Genomic DNA, 22,391 nt, shown 5'->3' on the forward strand with positions numbered 1-22,391 from the left:
GATCACTCTCTTAAAGGAATCTTAGAGCATGATTTAAAGAATTTTTTTTTTCTTTTATTGAATCTTAAGCATGATTTAAAGATGTGGAGCTGGTAAGAAAGTACGTCCCCAGCATAAAACATACCTCATTCTCCCCGGGCGGAAACAAAATTAATGCCCTCTCATCTGCCCTCCGGGCAAAAAGCAATAATTTTACAGCAATCGCTTTAATGTGACCAAGACAAAGAAACTTCCTTTTTTTTGTTATCAACTTTTATCATTCAAATTCACTCAGATGAACATCACATCGTTGACAAATAAACATGGCTACCAATACGAGCTATAAGCACCTAAGAAACAAGCCTTACAAAAGGTAAAAAGTTTAATAATTTCTTTAAAATGAAAAATGCAATAACATTAGATACTCCAGGGCAGAGGCTTGGAATGCTGATATTTCAAATAAACATTTACAAGTGTTTACTTGGGACCTCCAAATTTGCTCATCATTTTCGCAATTACAGGAGCCACCTTAGGGTTTCCCTGATGTTTAGCCAAATTAGCAGGGTTCTTCATAACTGCACCCAACCCAATAAGGAAAAAGGAAAAAATTGCAATTAAATATTATCTGAGGAATCAACTATAAAAGAAGAAAAAAAAAGTAAAAATGCAAACATGTAGAAACATGTTTAGCGAAGCAGGGACAATAACCATCCTCCAATTGATCTTGATTTTTCCTGAATTTTACTAATATCCAAATCTTAAAACAAAAGATTCTTCAGTCACGGGAAGTTAAATTTTATTTCATTTTATATTTTTGGTATACCGACCCTAATTATCTCTTTAAGGCGAGTCTGCCTCCAATTATCTCCACAAGTTTCAACTCTTTGAGCCGGCTATGGAACTAATCCCAAATCGGGACTTAATCATAGTTAAAACTCTTCAACCCTCCCCAAAAATGTATTTGATGGGAATCGAATTCAAATTCTTTCCCCACTCTACACAGCCTGCGTTGCCAACTGAGCTACACCCATTGGATAAATTTGATGTTTTTAAAATGTTACTTATATCCAATTTTATGAATGTTATGAAAAATCTAAAAACAGATCCTATCAGTGAATCTTATTATCTCTATGAACAGTTTGCCATGTGAAGCAAGTCAAGAGTTTCATCAAGCTACACAAAATAACTCTTGGAAACAATGTAAACCAGGCCATCAAATTCTATATGGACCTTTATGCCTGGGCTGGGTAGACTAGTGAATGTTGAAAAGACTCACTAACACTATCAAATTTCATAGTTATGAATTAAAATGCAAAGGATGGAAAAACTTATATCTTTCTCATTCTTATCATCTATACTCCTCTGGATAATTGGAATTCCCCATCCAATCCATGAAATAGTTAAGGAGAGGTTAAATCCAAAGTTAACTGGGCAAAGATAACAGCATATGACAATGCAGTTTCAATTAAGTCAGCAGCTTATGAAAATTCATACTCCGACACATTCAAATGTGAGAAAATACAAATTAACTAGAAAAAAAGAAAGACAAAATATCAGAATTGATAATTACCATCTTGAAGAGCAGCCATGACCTCTGGATCACTAAATGCCGTCAACAGATCAGGGTCCTGAGAGATGTTTCAAGGAACATTTGAATATTAATAGTAGATTAAACATAGTGTGTGTGTGTGTGAAAAAGAGAGAGAGAGAGAAAGAGATTCTTTGGCACTTCAGAAGCACATGAAAACATCCAAACTCAAGATCTACTTACATTCAAGATTTTGCTGAAATCAACATTTCCAGGCACACCTCCTGGCATGGCCCCACCTCCTGGCATGGCCCCAGGAAAGCCTCCTGGCATACCACCAGGAAACCCACCTGGCATGGCCCCAGGAAACCCACCTGGCATGCCACCAGGAAAACCACCGGGCATGCCACCGGGAAAACCACCGGGCATGCCTCCAGGATTTCTGCTGGAAGATGATTGCTCTTGTTTCTTAGCCTTCTCATATGCAGCCTAAAAAAATACACATAGCAAGTTAGCAACTAAATTACATTGGTATAACATTTCATCATCAAAATTGAGAACCTGAGCTTCAGCACGGCGACGTTCCCTCTCACGCTGAGCTTTTTTCTCCTCTCTTTCCTTGTACAGCCTTTCATACTTCCGACGGTGTTCCTCAATCTTGTGAGCATTTGGTTCCACCTAGACAATCCAGAATTTGCAATGAGATGCTAAATAAATCCAACCATTAAAAACAACTTATTTCCCTTTTATTTTTGTGGTAAGAGAGATATGTCAGCACATCATAAACAAATGGACGCATTTCAAGGTATTCAAATCATGCTCTGAACAATTTTTATACAGATTGGACTGTTAATAATGGCCCACAATTAGAGCTTTAACTCAATTATTAGCTAGACAAAGCTGAGACTCCTGAGAGTAATTAGCTTTATACACACACAATTCCTAAAATGCTACTGTAAAAGAAGATTGTAAACTAATAACCAAAGAAGAATCAATAAACACACCCTATGGAGCACTTACATAGGCAACCTTTCAATTGCATTTGTTTTCAGTATTTGTGATTATAGAAAGTGGGAACAATACAACTAGGCTTGGGTGGGCAAACATACAGATTTTCCAACTAAAAAGGAGAAAGTTACTCTGTGCCTTCTTCACCTTCCCCGTGCAAAATCTCAGTCTATCTTCTCAAAAATAAGGTATATGTAAATCAATAAGTTAATCTTATCATTAAGCCCATATCTCTTTCTTTAAACTGATCTTGTTACCCCAGCAATACTTCAACATTATCCCTTTTATTAAGCATCTTTTCCTTTTCAGGCTATTATAGTGTTCATAGTCTTTTCCCTTATTTTTCATAACTTCGGTTAACATCCATGACAAAGCATACTGTGTTGGCATTCAATTTTCTGGCAAAATTGTCTACAAAGACATTTTCTTGCTTCATATGATATCAATGCTTCAATTTCCATATTCAAATACATCTCTTCACACATACAAACATTTTAAATATCCCTACCATGTTACTTTTCAATTTTAGGGATGCACACAATCAAATCAAGTCTTAATTGTGTCCGTATTTTTACAGGTAAGGTGATTTTGGTCAAAATCAATTAAGCATTTTCATTTCTTTATTTTTTTAATTTTTTTATTCTTCTCTCTCAATCTTTTCTTGCCGTTCATCAGCTGCCAACTCCAACTGATTGGAGATAAAGATATTGTTCATGTTGATGATGTATTGCTGCAATCCACAATAGCTTCGCAAATATCTCCATCAAATGATACCAAGGGGCAAGAAAACAAACCTTCTTAAGTACAGCATTTATTTCCTCATCATAGTCTAACGTTGAAGCCACATGAAGATCCTTTGCAGCCTCTTCCCACTGACCAAGCATTGCTCGTGCCATGCCCCGTGACTTGTATCCTTTAGCAGAATCAGGATTAATCTGTAAAAAGCAAATTTAAAAAGAATCTAAATATACTTGCATGCGGATCAGATGCAATATAACAGCATGGATTGAGCATATGACCGTCAAAGAACTAGTAAATCTCATTAAACTAGTATAGATCTATAATCTCTCTCCACCCAGTTGTCATAATCAGAAGCAGGGGTGCTATGAATTTTAGAAGAGGGGGAAGATTTAACCTTTATAGCAGTGTCTACCTAAAGTAATAGGAAAAAGCATATTTAGAAGCAATTTTCTAAAAGCATGCATTTAAGAGTAGAAAAAGCTCCTGTAAAATGAATTTTGTCTCTAAAATGAGCATGTATATACCATTTAATCTAACATGCATCAAGATCTTAACCCACTAAATAATTTATGAGTAGATATATCCTTGCAAGCTTACTTTTAAGAAGCCTTGTCTTTTTAGATCATAAAGTAACAAAAACATTAAACATGTACACCACATTCATTGACCGATTTAAAGTCATGCAAGGATATAACTCAGTTTTTCAATTCAGGCGACAGAGAGGGGAGAATATAACCTCCAAAGCAGCATTTGCATCACGGATCGCAGCATTGGGTTTCTTCATTTTGATGTAAACACTGGCTGTAAATGATTTAAAAAATTATACAAGAATGATTATCCCGGGTGATAAGAACAAATAACTAGAGAATGTAAAAAGCAAACAATCATATCAAGTCTCACCTCTGGTCGCATACATTATGGCAGAGGTAGGATTGAGAGAAATTGCCTCTGTCAAGTTTTCGATAGCTTCCTCCAACTTACCTGCATTACAAAATCACAAGATTTCAAATCACAGTTCCAGTTTTATGTAATAAACCCCAAGTGTGAGATGGTTTTCTCATATAAATATCTTTGTGCATTGGAACAGAATATCACTAGAGAGAGTTGCCAAAGCAGTCGATAGTTGTTTGAAATTGGAACATTTGATAGTGAATTTAGTGAGAGAGTTTGCAACTTAGTCTGTTCAAAAGATGTAGCATATTTTGTTCGTGGAGAATCAATTCTAAAGATCGTGGACATAGATGAGTCAGGCCAAACCACATTAAATTGCCTTTTTTATCGTGTTTTTATTTCCTCCTCCTTGCATGTTTATTGTGGATCCGCGTCCATCCACTTCCCAACAAGTGATACCAGTGTCTGGTTTAATTGAGGGAAGAGAGCGGTCTCCGCAAGACGGAAGGAGTAAAACATCATCCGATGACACAATTGCCACCTGCCATGTCATCAAGGGCGCAACATTCTAAGCTGGGGAAGATTATTTCTCCACACTATGGCTGGTGCAATGAAAAATTTGAAATGCTGCTCTTTAATGGGAAGAACACTTGCACTATGTGGAAGTGCACAATACATGATCTTTGTGTATTGGTTATTATCACCAGAGATAGAATTACCTAAACACTTTGAGAAAAGGTAGTGATTATTAAGCTATAGGAGGTTCACATGAATTAAAAATAACGAAGTAAAGCATCCAACTCCGTGTGTTTGGCATTGATTTTAACACGATGAATAACAAAAGAAGATAAGTCTGGCATTAGAAATGAAAAATAAAAAAAATTACACACATGCATAAGCATTATTCACTTTACAAAGAATATTACCTTCAGAAATCGCTTCCATGGCTTTAACTTTGGCCAACTGCGAAGCGTCGCGACTCTCTTCAGTGACCTCGACGGAGGGATCTCCCATCTGAAACGTTGCATAAATTATTAAGGAAAAGCCCAAATGCAACATAGATTAACTGGAATTTAAAAAAATATATAAAAAAATAAAAAATAAAAAACCTTCTGAGGAGGATCATCGTCAGGCTCGACAGTTTCACCCTCGAGCTCAACATCGGATTCGATTATCTCATCTTCCTCTGCTTCCTCCATCTTCTCTTGTTCGTCCCCAACATCCTCTATGTCCTCATCGCTCTCCACATCTCTCTTTCGTACACAACACACACGCAGCATATATTACATACACAATACGCAAAAATAAAAAAGAAATAAAAAGGATTTATAAAGCAATAGAGTACCGATTTGAAATCAGTAGATTGGGGAAGCTTGGCGCCGAGACTGGAAGGAATCATAGACAGGATTGGTAAGTAAATGGAACTGTGATTTAAACACAAAAATGACTATAGATTTGGTTGAATTTACCTTTCGAGGTAATCGCGGAAGAATGAAAGGGAAGGATCGGCGAGTAGGGAAGGGTTGGACTTGCACTGTTCGATGAAATGCTTCAATTGATTCAGCTTCTCCGCGTCCATTTTCTGAGGCAGCGCGGCGTAGTGTTTTCCGAGGCTTTTATGTTAACAGTAGCGACTTGCGAGACAGGGTCTAGACTTTTCTTGACAGTAAGGGCTTCTAGTAGCTTCTATCGGATATGTGAAAGTGCTAGTCTAGTTCTTACTTCTTACCCCTCTCACACTTCAAATGAAGCCCTAGCCCCTAAGTTTCGTTTTTTGCTTAGTAGGATGATCGAACCACTTAAAATTTTCTTGTAATTACTCAAAGTAACTTGTATATCTTTTATTTTTTTTTAATTTATACAAGTGGGATGTCGTTCCGTATTTTAATTTTTTATTTTATTTCTGTATACCAAAAAAAATTGTTGAAAGTAGGGGTGTAAATGGGCTGGGCTTTGACTTAAATAGGTCAAGTCTGTGTAAAAAATATTGGGTATGACCTGGCCTATTAGCCTATGTAGGCTCCAAATTACAAGTCTGGCATGACATATATTCAAAAAAAAAAAAATATTGGCCTGGGCCTGTTTAAGCCTATTAAACATTCAACAATTAAATAAATAACTAAAATAATATTATTTTATTATTCAAAATTATTAAATAATAATTTTATTTATTATATTTTAAATAAATAATATGATATAGGCCGGCATGTAAGCTTATAGGCTCGTACAAAAAAGCATATGGCCTATTTTCTAAATAAATTTTTTTAAAAGCCTAAGCCTATTCTATTTTACTACTTATAATAGGCCAAGTCTGGCCTAATATAGGCTAGGCCGTAAGCCCCTGTAGGCCGGCCTAGCCCATTTACATTCCTAGTTGGAAGGAGTTTTCATCCTCAACAATAATTTGAGAGATTAGTCTTTCATTCACTAAATGAAAATACCCAAAAAAAAAAAATTGTTAAAATAAACAGAAATATATAAGGTATAAAAAATTTAGCAGGTTATATTTACAAACTTTTTCGTTTACAAATTTTTACAAACTACACTACGTTCTCCCGAGAGAACATAGTGTAATTTGTAAAAAAAATTAAAAAAATTTGTAAACGGATCCTTCCTCATCAAAAATATAAGGAAATATATATTTCACATAAAAAACTATGAACACAAATATTTATCGATCTCCAAATGTTTGTATGTTAATATTTGAAAAACCAAATATTCATGTACACAACTATAAACGTGTGTAGTTTTTTTTTTTTTATAACAAGTTCTTTTTTTTTTAGGTAAACTATAAACATGTAGTTACAACTACTTAAACCATCGCAGTATCGGTAGTTTATCATTCTCGGCTAAGGGTTTTACGGGTGTGCATGATATTTTTTTCGGAATTAATTTTTTTTAATTTTTATTTTCAGAAACAGAAATGGATAGAAAATTCGTTTGATAAAATTGATTTTTTTTTTGTTCCCGGATGAACCGGTTTAATTTTTGTGCTGGAGAACATAAAAGAAAGTATTTTTATTTTTATTTTTTTTAGTTCTCGGGCACAAAATGAGAAACACATGTCTCTCTCAATCACTTTCTACCACCACCACCACAGTCACCAACCATCACTACCTCTACCACTACCACCAACCATCATCGTCATCGCCGCAGCCACTACGGTCACCATCACCGCCATCGCCACCATTATCATTTCCACCACTACCACCACTATGCTACCATCACGCCATTACCACTATCATCACCACACCACTGCCACCACTACCGCCACCATCACTACCGTCGCTACAGCCATTATCGTCTCCACCACCACTACTATTATCATCATGCCACTGCCACCAACCATTACCACCATCGCCGCAACCATTGTCATCACCACCATCACTGCCACCACCACCACCATGCCATCACCACGCCACCGCCACCACCACCACACCATGGGTGTGCATGACAACCTTCCCGGAATCAATTCTTTTTTAATTTTTGTTCACGGGAACAGAAATGGATAAAAAGCTCGTTTGGTAAAATCGGTTTATTTTTTTTGTTTTCGGGATGAACCGGTTTAATTTTTGTGCTGGGGAACAAAAAAAAGAATCAAAAAATTTCTGTTTTTTAGTTCCCGGGCACAAAATGAGAAACATTTATCCCTCCCAATCACTCTTCATCTCTACCATCATCATCACCATCACCACCACCATCTCGACTCGACCACCGCAACCATCGTCGCCGCCGTTGTCGTACCACTAGTGTCGTCGTCACCACCCCCACCACCACGATACCACCGCAACCATCACCACCACCTCCACTCATCACTACCACCACGCAACCGTCACCACCACCACAATCACAACTACCACCGCTGCCACCACCACCACCACTAGCAATGTCACCATCACCACCACCACTATCATCATCGCAAGCACTGCTGTCATCGCCAGCGCCAGCATCACCATCACCACGCCACTGCCACCACCACCATCACCACCACGGCCACCACTGCCATCACCACCATTGTCACCAACTACCATTACCATTGCTGCAACCACTGTCGTCGCCACCACCAACCACCACCATTGTCACATCCACTACCGTCACTACCACTACCATCGCCACCATTACACCACCCTTGCCACTACCATCATCATGTTACCGCCACCACCACCATCATCATGTTACCGCTACCACCACCATCATCATTGTCACCTACCACCACCGCCACTGCTGCAGCCACTACCACCACCACCATGATGCCTTCACAACCACCACCGTCATGCCACCGCTACCATTGTCGCCGCCATCAACGCCACCATCCCCCTACCATTGTTGTAGCCACTGTCGTCACCTGCACCACCACCATCCCCCACCATTGCTGTAGCCACTGCCGTCACCTCCACCACCACCATCCTCCCACCATTGCTGTAGCCACTGCCGTCACCTCCACCACCACCATCCCCACCACTACCACGTCGCTGCCACCATTACCACCGCCATCGCCGCAGCCACTGCCATCACAATCACCACCACTATCATCACCATGTCACTGCCACCACCATTACCGTACTGTCGCCGCCACCACCATCATGCCACCCATCGCCGCCGCCACCACCACCACAACCATTCCATATGGAAAGGAAAGTGATGATCCGAATTTTTTTATATTTAATAGGAATTATTTTTTATTATTTTATTTTTTATGTTATCAAACACAATTCTAATTCTAGGAATAAAAATAGAACATGTTATCAAACACATTGTTTTTCTCAGAAACTGTTCCAAGGCACAGAAATAGAATATAATTTTTTTTTCAGAAACAGTGCTAGAGAATAGAATGGTTGTCATGCACACCCCATATGAATAGGAAAATGATGATTTGATTTATTTATTTTTTTCCTAATAAGAATTATTTTTTATTATATTATTTGTTATGTTATCAAACACAATTCTCATTTTTGGAATAAAAATAGAACACGTTATCGAACACATTTTTTTTCTCAAAAACTGTTACAAGGCACAAAAATAGAAAAGAATTATTTTTTTAGAAACATTAACAGGAAACAGAATGATTGTCATGCACACCCTAATTGGAAGACCGGAGAATAATTATCTACATCTTTTTTACAATTTATGAATATAATATTTAACGTTTTTGAAAGTGTACTTTTTATTGTGATGAATTCGTAATAAAAGTAGGTAAGTGGACAAATCTATTAATCCAGTCATACAAATCAAACTTTAATGAAGCTGGAAAAAAAAAAAAAGAATGAACAAAATCGTCTATGTAAAATCAACGGCATTATGATATCTTTTTTTTTAATACGAGCCACTTTTTACTGCCATGTCGTGCCAAAAATGTAATTTCAATTCAAAATAACATTTAGTTTCTAAATTTTTGCAAGTAAATAGCCAAAGAAAAATAATAAACTGTAACTTGAACATCCAAAAAGTGTAGATTCGATTCAAAATCCTTTGCATGTTTAGTGGTGAACAAGTTACACCACCATCCAGTCTTAAGTGTCTATTTAACATGTCTTATTTTTAATTTTTATTTTCCTTAAAAGCAAAAGCTTTGTCAAATATATTTTTATAAAAGCTTTTATTATAAAAAAAATTAAATGAAGAAAAAAGCTAAAAGCTCCTAAAAGGGCTTTTTTCTAAGATGTACATCATCTTTTTTGACTCCTTATTTATTTTATAGTTTTACCTTTATTTTAGATATGTATTTATAAATTTTATCCTTTACCGTAGTAATTCATTCTAATAATAAATTATTTTATCTTCCCTCTTTTAAATCCATCAGAACAACTTTATATAATCATCGAATAGCTTTTAACTTTGTTTTTTAAGCTCTTTTTTTAAACTTTAACTTGAAAGTAGCTTTTAGTTTAAAAAAAAAAAGTTGTGAAACACGTTCCTAGTGAAGATATGTCCATCGTTGCTCAGTAGCTAAAGGTATGTTGATTTCTGAAGTTGTTGTCCTTTCAATGCTTCTTGTAACAACAATGCCATATTCGAGTGCAATCATGTATTAATATTAGAGGTATCCTGCCGAGACAATTTCTATAGTCTCATATCAAGATTTGTCATTTTTAAATCTCATGAATAGTAGGACCTTTTTAATTCCTACCCCATAATGCCCTTCCATACATTGGATTGGGTTGTGGTAACCGCAGGCCAACCAAACTCAAAAATATGAAGATGGTTGACCGTCTTGGTTGCATTGGGCTAAGTTTGGTATAATACATCATATAAGAGCTCAACAAGCACCATTCCCTTCAAAGCATTGTAATGTTATTGTTGATTTTCTAGTATTATCATCATGAGAAAAGCAATCTCATTCATCAGGAAATAAAAAGAAAAGATTACAACTTGTCTTTACTATTCTACATTCTAACTATATATACAGTTTAACTAATACTTGAAAAGCTATAACTAATAACTAACATAAATGTATTAGTTACAGCTGATCAAGATATCACGTGTGTAAACTTTGGGAGCTTTGAGTTACTGCACTATCATTGTGGTAATACCATCCCCCTCCACAAGCTAGTCAATGAATGTCTCTGAGACCAAGCTTGGACAGAAAGGAGGAAAATGACTTGGTGGGTAGTGGTTTAGTATACACATCTGCCAATTGGTTGGAGGATGAGACTGGAAGCAAGTGAATGAGGCCAGATTGAATCTTCTCACGCATAACATGACAGTCAATTTCAACATGCTTTGTGCTCTCATGAAATGACGGATTATGAGCAAGATAGATGGCAGAAATGTTATCACAGTGTATGGCAGCAGCCTTGGTCATGGGAACACCAAGATCGGATAATAGATAGTGTAGCCACTATATCTCATAGGAGAGGCTAGCAAGAACCCTATACTCAACTCAGAAGATGATCTTGAGACCGTTGTTTGCTTCTTCGATTTCCAGGAGATAAGAGAGCTTCCTAGAAAAACACAGTAACCACTGACAGATCTGCGTGTGTCTGAGAAGCATGCCCAATTAGAGTCAGCAAAACTGGACAAAGATAGACTAGAGGAAAATGAGAAAAATAAACCAGCACCAAGTGACCCTTTTATGTAACGCAAAACACGTTGAGCAGCAGCCATGTGGACATCAGTTAGTTTGGAGATAAATTGGCTGAGTTGCTGCACTGACAAGGTGAGATCAGGTCTGGTTGTTGTTAAGTATAGAAGTCTCCAAACTAAGCGATGATATGAAGCTTCATCAGGAAGTGAGATACCAGTATCACAACTCAGTTTTAAGGTTGTATCCATGGGGGTAGAAGCTGGTTTACAAGCAAGCATACCGGTATCTCACAAGATTTCTAATGAATATTTTCTTTGGTTCAATATGATGCCTTCTCGAGATCTAGATATCTCAAGAATAAGGAAAAAACGCAAGGATCCAAGATCCTTTAATTTGAACTGCTGATCCAAAAATAATTTGACACGCTGGATTTCTCCCAAATCATTTCCAGCTAACATAATGTCATCTATATACACAAGGAGAGCTGTGAAGGAGGAAGAATTGTGTCGTATGAACAAGGAATGATCAGCATTGGATTGCTGATAGCCAATAGAAACCAGAGTTGAAGATCTGCTTCAATCCATAAAAGGGATTTTTGTATATGGCAGACTTGTTTGGGCTTCGAACAAGAGAGACCAAGAGGAATATCCATGAAGACTTCTTCATTTAAATCACCATGGAGGAAGGTATTGTTGACATCAAGTTGTTCTAAAAATCAATTATTGCTAGCTGTTATGGAGAGGAGAACCCGAATTGTAGTGAGCTTTGCTACTGGACTGAATGTATCAAAATAATCAATGCCTTCTAGTTGTGTGTAGCCTTTGACAACAAGCCTGGCTTTGTATCTTTCAACTGTTCCATCTGCATTATATTTTATTTTATAAACCCATTTATGTCCTATGGTTTTCTTTCCATGCGGAAAGTCAATAATCTTCCATGTATTGTTCAATTCCAGGGCCTGTAATTCTGTTTGCATAGCTTTATGCCAGTGTTCATATTTGGCGGCTTGACTGTATGTCTTAGGTTCCACATTAGAAGAAAAATTGGAACAAAAATAAGTGTAACGAGAGGAACAAGAATTATAATGCAAGACTGATGAAAGAGGATATAAGGGAGCTTTGGAGTTACCTGATTGAGCATTAGCCACAACAGCAAGTGGTGGATGTTCACAGTGGAAATCTTGAAGATGGGTAGGTGGTTTTCTGGTTCTGGTTGAACGTCTGGGAGGATTATTTTCTGTTGAATTAATGGGAGGATCAGGGATGGTAAGATCATAAGATGTAGGATCATGTGGGGTTGGGTTGGCAGGGTCATGAAATTGTGTATTGTTAAAAAAAAATGTCATCAAAGGTGGTCATGGTTTCATAATGTGGTTGAGGATTAGGCTGGTGAGACTGTTGTTGTTGTTTAGTGGTAAAAGGAAAAATGAATTCATAAAAGAAAATATTTCTGGATAAAAGGATTTCTCTGGATTTTAAATCATATAATATGTATCCTTTGGTACCTTCTCTGTAGCCTAGAAAGATAGATTTTCTAGTTCTTGGTTGAAATTATGTTTTGTGAGCAGTAATAGTTGAAGCATAGCATAGACATCCAAAAGCCTTTAGATTAGTAAGCAGAGGTGGTTTGGCAAAAAGGACATCGAATGGTGTTTTGTTATGCAAGAGTGGTGTTGGCAATCTGTTAATGATGTAAGTAGCATGAGTGATGGCATACGACCATAGATGGATTGGTAAGCTGGATTGGAAAAGGATGGCACTGGCCACATTTAGAATATGTTGGTGTTTTCTCTCTACTACCCATTTTTTTGAGGGGTTTTTATACATGTTCTTTGATGGGAGATGCTTTTCTTTGAATAAAATTCCTCCATCATGAATTCAACTCCATTATCTGATCTAATGATTTTAAGGGTGGTATGAAAATGATTTTCTATAGAGGCAACAAAGTTTTGTATATGTTTTCTGGTTTCATAAGGATAACCCAAGTAAACCGAGATTTGTCATCAACAAGAGTTAAGAAGTAACGATGTCCATGTATAGAAATTGTGGAGTAAGGACCCCAAATATCTGCATGCAAAATCTGAAAAATTGCAGTAGTTTTATTTTCACTTGAAAGGTAAGGCAGTCTCATTTGCTTTGCAAAATGGCAAGTGACACAAGGAGATACATGTTTAAAAAGAATAAAAGGAAAACAAGAAGATACATGTGTTAAAGTAGAATAGAAAATGTGACCAAGACGAAGGTGCCATAACATTGCATTATCAGATTCTTTAGTATTGGGTTGGCTTTCAGAACTGTAAACAAAGGCTTGAACTTTTGGTATTTCCAGGATGAAAAGTCCACCACATTGCTTAGTTGTACCAATCCTCATCTTGGTAGTATTCTGATGAATTAAACAGGAAGAATCAGTACAAGTTAATGAACAATGAATTGTGTTAACTAACTTTGTAACTGATATTAAATTGACCTTGAATTATGGGACAAAGAGTGCTTCTTTAAGTATAAGTTGGGAAGAAAGAAAAATGGTACCCAAATAGTGAGCACATCACATGATCCATTGGGTAAAGAAATTGAAATAGGATGAATTTTAGACAACTTCTGAAAATATGAACGCTTAGAACTGATGTGATCAGTAGCACCAGTATCTAAGATCCATTGATGAAAAATATTACCTATGATATTTACAGAATTGTTAGAATTCTTGCTCAAAGATGACTCTATATTTGCAACAGAGGCTTGAGCGAAATTGGTGGAAGACATAGTCAAGTCATTTGTGCCTTTAACATTCTGTTGGAGCATGCCAAGAATCTCCTGGTACTTGGATCAATGAAAGATCAATTTGTTGTGGTTCATCATGGTGTTGCCCATTGTCATTTGCTTTAACTTCATCATTAAAGTTATAGACTGACTCATGAGAGATATGGTTGGCTTGCCCTTTGTTCTGGTATCCAGGTGGGAAGCCATATAACTGGTAACAAGTTTCAATTGTGTGATTTCTCTTACCACAATGGGTGCATATCTTCTGAGGTCGTGTGATTCCTCTTATTGTGCCTCTACCTGTATTGAAATGTCCCTGTCCCTTATTGTTGAAGGAACTTTGATAACTAGATTGATTGGAAGAGTTGTTGAAAGCTCTTGACTCAGAAATACCTTCAAAGGTAATTCCTGAATTGAAATGACATTCTTGCTGCACAACTAAAGAGAAAGCTTTATCTATATCAGGAAATGGTTCAAGCATCATAATATTGGAACGGACCCCTGTATATTGATCATTTAATCCTTTTAAAAAAATGTATGACTAAATCACATTCACGATCTGCTTTCACTTGTGTTATAGCTCCACATGCACATGATGGGAGAGGCTTCAAACTTTCAAGCTCATCCCACATTGTTTTTATCTGTGTGAAGAAATCTGTAACAGATTTTTGCCTTGTTGAAGACGGTATATGTCTTCTTGCAAATCTGAAATTCGAAATACATCAGATTGAAAATATCTTTTCCGCAAGTTTTCCCATACGTTAGAGGCTTTATCTAACCAAAGAATTGATTGGGCAATTACCTCTGACACAGATCGATGAAACCATGTCAAAACCATCGTATTGCATCTGTTCCACACTGAAAATAGAGGATCATTTTCAAGTGGGGTTGTTATGCTTCCATCTACAAACCCATATTTATTTTTCGAACGTAAAGCCATGGACATTCCTCTGGCCCATGTGTTATAATTATTTCCAGTTAATGGTGAAGGAATAAGCACCAAAGCTGAATTTTCACTGGGTTGAAGAAAATACGGATTCGCCGGATTGGAGAGAGAATCTGCAGCAAGATTCTGATTCTCCATTTACAGAAGACGAAAAGAATGGTAAAAGAAAAAAAAGAGTAATGCAGCGGAATGGAAAAAGATTAAGAAATGAAAACTGGAGCTAATTAGCTCTGATACCATGTTGATTTTCTGGTATTCTCATCTTGAGAAAAAAAATCTCATTCATCAGGAAACGAAAAGAAAAGATTACAACTTGTCTTTACTATTCTACATTATAATTATATATACAGTTTAACTAATACTTGAAAAGCTATAACTAATTACTAACATAAGTGAATTAGTTACAGCTGATCAAGATATCACGTGTGTAAACTTTGGGAGCTTTGTGTTACTGCACTATCATTTTCATCAGTGTGTGGTAATAGTTATGACCCTCATGTATTGATTTGAACCAGTTTTACTATTTTACCTATTGATGAAGTTTCAAAAATGCTTTTAAGACTATAACAAAAAAATGCTTTAAGTCTGAGACTCAATAATTCAAGAGTTGAACCATAACCTGACTTTGGCTCAAAGTCAGAGAGATGTGGAATTTACTGTAGGAGACAGAATTTATTTAAAACTTCAGCCTTATAGACTTCGCACACTAGCAAGAAAGATGAAGAAGAAACTTAGTCCTTACTTCTATGGGCCATATAAGATTCTTTCCAAAGTTGGGTTGGTTGTTTATAAGTTGGAGTTATCTACTAACTGTTATGTGCACCCTGTTTTCTATGTATCACTCTTAAAAAAGGTTATTTCAATAATATTCAACTTTGCCTCCTATGCTTACTAATGAATGGGAGCATAAGGTGAAACCTGAGGATATTTTTCAATGGTGGAAAAATATTTTTAGCAGAATCGAAGTCTCAATGAAATGGTTAAATCTTTCGACTTTTGTAAATTCTTGGGAAAATTCGGCTTAATTGAATAAAATTTTTGGGGAAAGTATTGATATGATTCATATAAAGGTATAAACACTTCAAACATATCTTGCAAAAGGATCACCTATGTATCTCGCTTGGATGAATTTGCATCTTTCCATAACCAAAAAGGAATATGTAAGCTTCCAGATAGGACAGTTAGAGACAAGCAACCATTTAGGATATGATTAGTTTACCTTTGAATGACTCATCAAGATATCCAAAAGCTCCACAAACTTCTTACATGATGAAGGAAAAAATCTCATTCAAAATTTTGCAAGAAATGTATTATTAGATATGACGCTTTCGGATAACCCGTTTGGCGGGAAGGTTAGCCTGCCACCTCGAACCTGTTTTACAATGACCCCCGCCCCGCCATCAACCCGCCAAAAAATGAGATAGCCTGCCCTACCTCAATTTCGAGAGTGGGCTGAAAAATTCGGCCCGCTGAGCTGAGCCCGTTTTGCCGGCCCTAGTTAGGAGGATGATTAAATTTCAAGATTGTGTGAAATAAGTCGGCATTGACACAAGCATTGTTTTGAGAATAAATCTATCAACTAGGTGGAATTCTACATATTTGATGCTAGAAAGTGTGCTTAAGTATGAAAAAGCATTTGACATTCTCCAAATGTTTGATAGGAATTATAAATATTGTCTGTCACATGAAGAATGGAGAAGAGGAGAGAAAATATGTGAATTTTCGGAACTCTTTTACGAGACTACAAACAGGATTTCAGTTTCATCTTATCCAACCTCGAACTTGTACTTTATGTAAGTTTGGAAGATTGAGTGCATATTAAATTAAAACTTGTGTAGCGATGATGATGTTATAAGGGATATGTCAATGAGAATGAAAGAGAAGTTTGACAAATACTGGAAGGAGTACAATGTAGTCATAACTTTTGGAGCGATTCTTAACCCGTGCTTGAAGCTTGTTTTTCTTATAATTTTGTTACACAAAACTTGATCCTTCAACCTCTCATGATCAGGTTAGAAATGTGAGAGAAAAATTTGAGAAGCTTTATGAAAAATGTGCAAGCAATCTCCAAGGATCAAGTTCTTCTCATTCTCTTTCATTCGATAAATTCAATCTCATGCATAAGTCAAGTAGAGAAGGGAATAGGTGCAAAAAATTAAAAGTATACATTATGTATGTTCTCTTATGCTAATTTAATGTTTTTTCATTATTGTTTCATTTGAATAATTGATATATTATATCATGTCGGAGTTTAAAATGTTTGAAAATGAAAGTATGTATCTTGCTCGTAAGAGTGAATTAAATATTTATTTGAATGAACCAAAAGTTAAATTTGGTCAAAAAGAATATTTCGATGTGCTTAATTATTGAAATCTTAATAAAAGTAGATTTCTTACACTTAGTACTAAGGCACGAGATGTGTTAAGTATCCCAATTACTATAATGGCATCAAAATTTGCTTTTAGTATTGATGGACGTGTTCTTACCAAATATAGAAGTTATGTTCTTCCTAAAAATCTTCAAATGTTGAATTGCACCAGGAATTGGTTGCATGGTTTTACTCCGAATCATGCAATTCCTTCCGTTAATTTTCATAAACTTTTATATCAACGCAAAATATAGATTGGTTATGGTTGAATTGATTATCTAATTTAGTCATTGTATTTCAATTGGTTGTGAGTTTTAGATGAAGATGATTGTCACATTATTGATGGTTAAGTACTAATAGCAAAATTTCAAGGGGCATCGAGAATTATTTCAAATTGAAGATTAGAAAGGTACAAAGAGTTTGGTATTATGGAAATTGAAGTAACTATATTCTATTTAAAGGATATAAAAGAAATTTCACTAATATAGAGTAGGTGGACAATGGGAGAGAGGAGCCAAGTTTGTAAAATGAATTTGAGAAAGAAAATAAGTCATTTTGATAAATGGTATCTAACAATACATGTATACCTTAGATAATAGGGACATTATCTCTGACTCAAAGTTCTTGTCTTAGGAGGGTATGTCTTCTTTTTCTTTATGTGTATAAATAGGCTATTTATATGAAGGTCTTAGTTTGGTTCGTGATTCATACAAATGAGTTCCTTGACCATGCAACTCTATTTTGTGGAATTGTCGTGGAATCTTGTTGCATTCCTTAACCATGCAATCCATATGATTTATTCGTACAATTGCATCATAAACATGATGATTTTTCATGCTTGGTCTATCTGCATACACTGATATAGAAGGCAAGAAGAATTAATATGGATCATATTGACGTATTTTATATGAAGCTTAAGTTATGTCTTGAATTGCAAGATATCATAATATGATTAATGGTTGAGTAAATCTTAGGTATGAATGATTGTAAGAAACCAATTTTTACAATGATACTCATGAACCAATATTTATAATTGGTAACTTATATTACATACAAAGAGTTAATGTCAGAATCTAATGCATGAACTGATATTTATATGATTAATTGATTTTTGGCTCACGGGCTGTCCTTATTTCCATTAGGCAACGGGGCAGGTTAACCCATTTTGACCATTCTACTTAATATGTTATAACTTAAATGTCATACATGTGTGTATGGTTTGAACTTAAATTCAAGAAATGAAAAACAAAAAAGTCTCATTTCAAAACATATAGTAAAAAAAAAATTTAAGTAAAGAACTATATAATAGAAGTAATATTGAAAATTATTTGTTTATTCAAGATCAAATGTAACATCTCACTTATTATTATTAACATACTTTAAATATGTCTATATTGTAAAAAACTTGCTAGTAAAATTCTTAAAGAAAAATATTATGCAAATGATGCACAAGTGTTGTATGTTTAATCATATTGGATCAAAGAATTAAATTACACACAAAAAGGAAAATCTTGATAGGGTGTACACACGCATAGTATTTTCAATCATAATTTTTTTGGAGAGCTTTGAGACTTCTGTTACCATGAATGCTCTTGTGTCATTCTAAGACTTCTTAGAATTCATTTCTTGCCATGATCCAATTAGGGTTATGATCCTAGCATCTATTTATAATTTCCCAAAAGTCATCCGCTGTCAACCAAACTACCAAGAATCTAAAGGGCTTAGCACCTGTAAGGAAAGTTCTTGGCTTCTTATTAGCCATAAGGATAGGACAATGATCATAATTGTAATAAGGAGGATGTGTCAACACATGGTGAGGCCATGCCAGGCCAGGTTTCAAAACTTATTACCACAAGCACTATCAATCCTCTCTTGAAATTGATTTCCTTTCCAAGTAAAGGTAGGGGCCTTAAAACCCAAGTCATTAAGGTTGCAATATAAAATATGATCATTCATCACCTAAGAGCTTACCCAATAAAAATCACTTCCACCCATATTTTTTTGTAGGATTTAACATGGTATTACAATCACCTAGAACAACCCAAAGCTCATTACAATTCATATATAACCCTCAAGCTCTGACCAACCCTTCCTATCCATGCACCTTGGATATCGATATATATATATATATATATATATGTATATTGTTGGGTCAAGTCAGACCCTCAAGTCGATTGTGAAAGAGAAATAGTAAAATACAAGAGGAAAGAGATGGACAAGAACACAGTCAATTTGTTTAACGTGGGAAAACCTTCTCCAATGTGAAGAAGTAAAAACTCACGGGACACTAGTCCAGAATCAAACTTCCACTAAAAGAATAATGAGTTACAATAGTCAAACTTCCCTAGTATTTCACTAGAGGTACAATCAAACTTCACCTACAATGGTGGTAATCTCAAACTTCCCTAAAGATGTATCTTACTTCTTTTTCTCATATCTCTAAACCTCACACACTACAAGCTTATATAGGGGAGGGATTGAACCACTCAAAGGATGTGTCCCTTGATTCTTGCACCTTTATTTATGGAGATACATTAAACCACTCAAAGAATGTGTCCCTTGAGCCTTGCACCAAAAAATGGAGAGTTCCAATCTCTTGGGACTTGAGCCAAGCATTGAAGAAGGAACAACTCCCAACAAATCTCCCCCTTTCGACTCCAATGCGTCGGGATCAGCATCATTTTGACACCTTCACAGCAGTCTTCGAATTTTCTTGCTGGTACCGGCTTTGTCATCATATCGGACCAATTCAGGTCGGTGTGCACTTTACCAAGTGCGAGCTGTCCATCCTCCACCACATCCCTGATCCAGTGATACCTCACGTCAATGTGCTTAGTGCGGGAGTGATAGGTCGAGTTCTTTGCAAGATAAATTATGCTGTGGTTATCACACTTCAGCTCGTACTTGTCTTGATCATGGCTCAGTTCAGAGAAAAACTTCTTCATCCATAACATTTCTTTGCAAGCCTCAATCGCGGCTATGTATTCGACCTCGGTTGTCGAAAGTGCCACACATTTCTGCAATTTTGATTGCCAGAAGATTCTCCTCCTGCAAATGTCATCAAATATCTCGTCATCGACTTCCTCGAGTCGGAGTCTCCCCCTAAATCAGCATCTGAGTAGCCTTGTAACTCAGCTTTGCCTTCTCCAAATTGGAGGCACAACTTTGTTATTCTTTTGAGATACTTGAAGATCCACTTCACTGCTTCCTAGTATTTTTTGTCGGGGTTCGATAAATACCGGCTTACTATTCCAACAACATATGCCAAGTTGAGCCTAGTGCAAACCATTGCATACATCAAGCTTCCGCCAGTGGATTGGTACGGGATCTTCAACATCTCATCTTTGTCTTCATCAGATCTTGGACATTGCTTCTGGTTCAGCTTTATATGTTCGGCTAGTGAGGTGCTCACTGTTTTGGCTTTGTCCATGCTGAATCTTTTCAGAATCTTCTCAATGTATTTTTCTTGACTCAGTCACAATAGCTTCTTTTGTCTATCTTGGATAATCTTGATTTCGAGTATCTACTTTGCAGGGCCGAGGTCCTTCATTGCGAATGATGAGCTCAAAATCTTCTTCAGGGCGACTATCCTCGATATGTCTTTCCCTACAATAAGCATGTCGTCAACATATAACAACAAAATCAGAAAATCTTCGGCCTCATACCTCTTTACAAATACGCGGTGGTCGGCCTCAGTTTTTGCAAACTTGTGATCAGTCATAAAAGATTCAAATTTCTTGTACCACTGCCGAGGTGCTTGCTTCAAGCCGTATAGACTCTTCTTTAACTTGCATACCAGGTCTTCTTGTTCTGGAACTCAGAATCCTTCTGGTTGCTCCATATATATCTCTTCTTCTAACTCACCGTGAAGAAATATCGTCTTCATGTCCATTTGTTCTACCTCGAGGTCCATCGAAGCCATGGCTAACACGGTTCGGACCGAGGTCATTTTCACCACAGGAGAAAAAATCTCCTCAAAGTCTACTCCCTTCTTTTAATTGCAGCCTTTCACCATAATTCTATCTTTGTATCTTGGCTTCTGGCCGTTCTCTTCATTTTTGATTTTGTAAACCCACTTGTTCTTTAGAGCTTGTCTTCCTTCAGGTAACTCGGACAACTCATAAGTCTGATTTTCGTGCAAAGACTTCATCTCGTCTTGCATTGCCTTCTCCCATTCTACTTTGTCTGAGCTCGTTATTGCCTCATTATAACTCTTAGGTTCATCGTCTTCAGCAACAACAGTGTATTCATCAAGTGGGTACTTTGTAGAGGGTCTTCTTTCTCGAGTTGGATATCTCGGCTGTTCTTCAGCTTGAGAACTCGATTCATCATTCTCATCCCAAATCTCATCATCAACTCGGACCTCAGTATCTTGGTCATCATCAGGTTGTTGTTGGTCATCATTTTCTTCATTCTCTTGATTTTCTCCCCTTGCTTCAGCTCGGACAAGAGGGATGGGTCTTCACGTCTGACAGTAACCCGGATTTTGGGCTTTGAGATATCATGAATAGTCTCATTTTCATGAAAGATCACATCTCAGTTTCTCACTATCTTCTTATTGATTGGATCCCAAAGTCGAAAATTAAACTCGGATTTCGGTGAACCGAGATAAATACATTCCTTTGTCTTTGCATCGAGCTGTGCTCTTTCATCTTTAGGGATATGTATGAAATCTCGGCATCCAAATATTTTTAATTGATCATAGGCCGCTTTCTAACCTGTCCTGACTTCTTCTGAAATTTCTCCTTCAAGTGGTCGTGATGGTGAGAGGTTGATCATGTCAACAACAGTTCTGAAGGCTTCTCCCCAAAAAGATTTCGACAATCCGGCATTGGACAACATACTTCGAACCTTCTCTTCAATTGTCCGATTCATTCTTTCAACAAGTCCATTCAGCTGCGGTGTTTTGGGGGGCGTCTTCTCAAGTTGGATCCTGGAGGCTCTACAGTAAACATCAAATGGGCCGCAGTACTCACCACCGTTATTAGAGACCACTTTCAGCTTCTTGCCAGTCTTCCTTTCCACCATAGCATGAAACTCTTTAAAAGCTTGAAGTACCTGATCTTTAGATTTCAACAAATACACCCACACTTTGCGGGAATGATCATCAATAAAAGAAACAAAATATTTAGCTCCTCCAAGGGATCTCT

General features: G+C 36.6%; 2 protein-coding genes across 2 annotated transcripts; both read right to left on the reverse strand.

Annotated features, from left to right (window-relative positions):
• Nucleotides 1-219: 219 nt before the first annotated feature.
• Nucleotides 220-5,846, reverse strand: LOC133293631 (FAM10 family protein At4g22670). The gene is made up of 11 exons (XM_061492219.1): nt 5,617-5,846; nt 5,493-5,532; nt 5,257-5,400; nt 5,074-5,161; nt 4,157-4,237; nt 3,993-4,057; nt 3,310-3,450; nt 2,069-2,185; nt 1,751-1,996; nt 1,550-1,607; nt 220-554 (listed from the first exon to the last, which is right to left on the reverse strand). The coding sequence occupies exons 1-11, from the start codon at nt 5,724-5,726 to the stop codon at nt 457-459; spliced, it is 1,188 nt and encodes a 395-aa protein (XP_061348203.1). The 5' UTR covers nt 5,727-5,846; the 3' UTR covers nt 220-456.
• Nucleotides 5,847-10,945: 5,099 nt separating this feature from the next.
• On the reverse strand, nt 10,946-11,419 carry LOC133293656 (uncharacterized mitochondrial protein AtMg00240-like). Its single transcript, XM_061492245.1, has one exon. The coding sequence runs from the start codon at nt 11,417-11,419 to the stop codon at nt 10,946-10,948; it is 474 nt and encodes a 157-aa protein (XP_061348229.1).
• Nucleotides 11,420-22,391: the final 10,972 nt, after the last annotated feature.

The sequence above is a fragment of the Gastrolobium bilobum genome, unplaced genomic scaffold (genome assembly GCF_033153095.1).
Source record: "Gastrolobium bilobum isolate Gb01-03AN ecotype WA unplaced genomic scaffold, APGP_CSIRO_Gbil_v1 utg762, whole genome shotgun sequence".
Classification (NCBI taxonomy): domain Eukaryota; kingdom Viridiplantae; phylum Streptophyta; class Magnoliopsida; order Fabales; family Fabaceae; genus Gastrolobium; species Gastrolobium bilobum.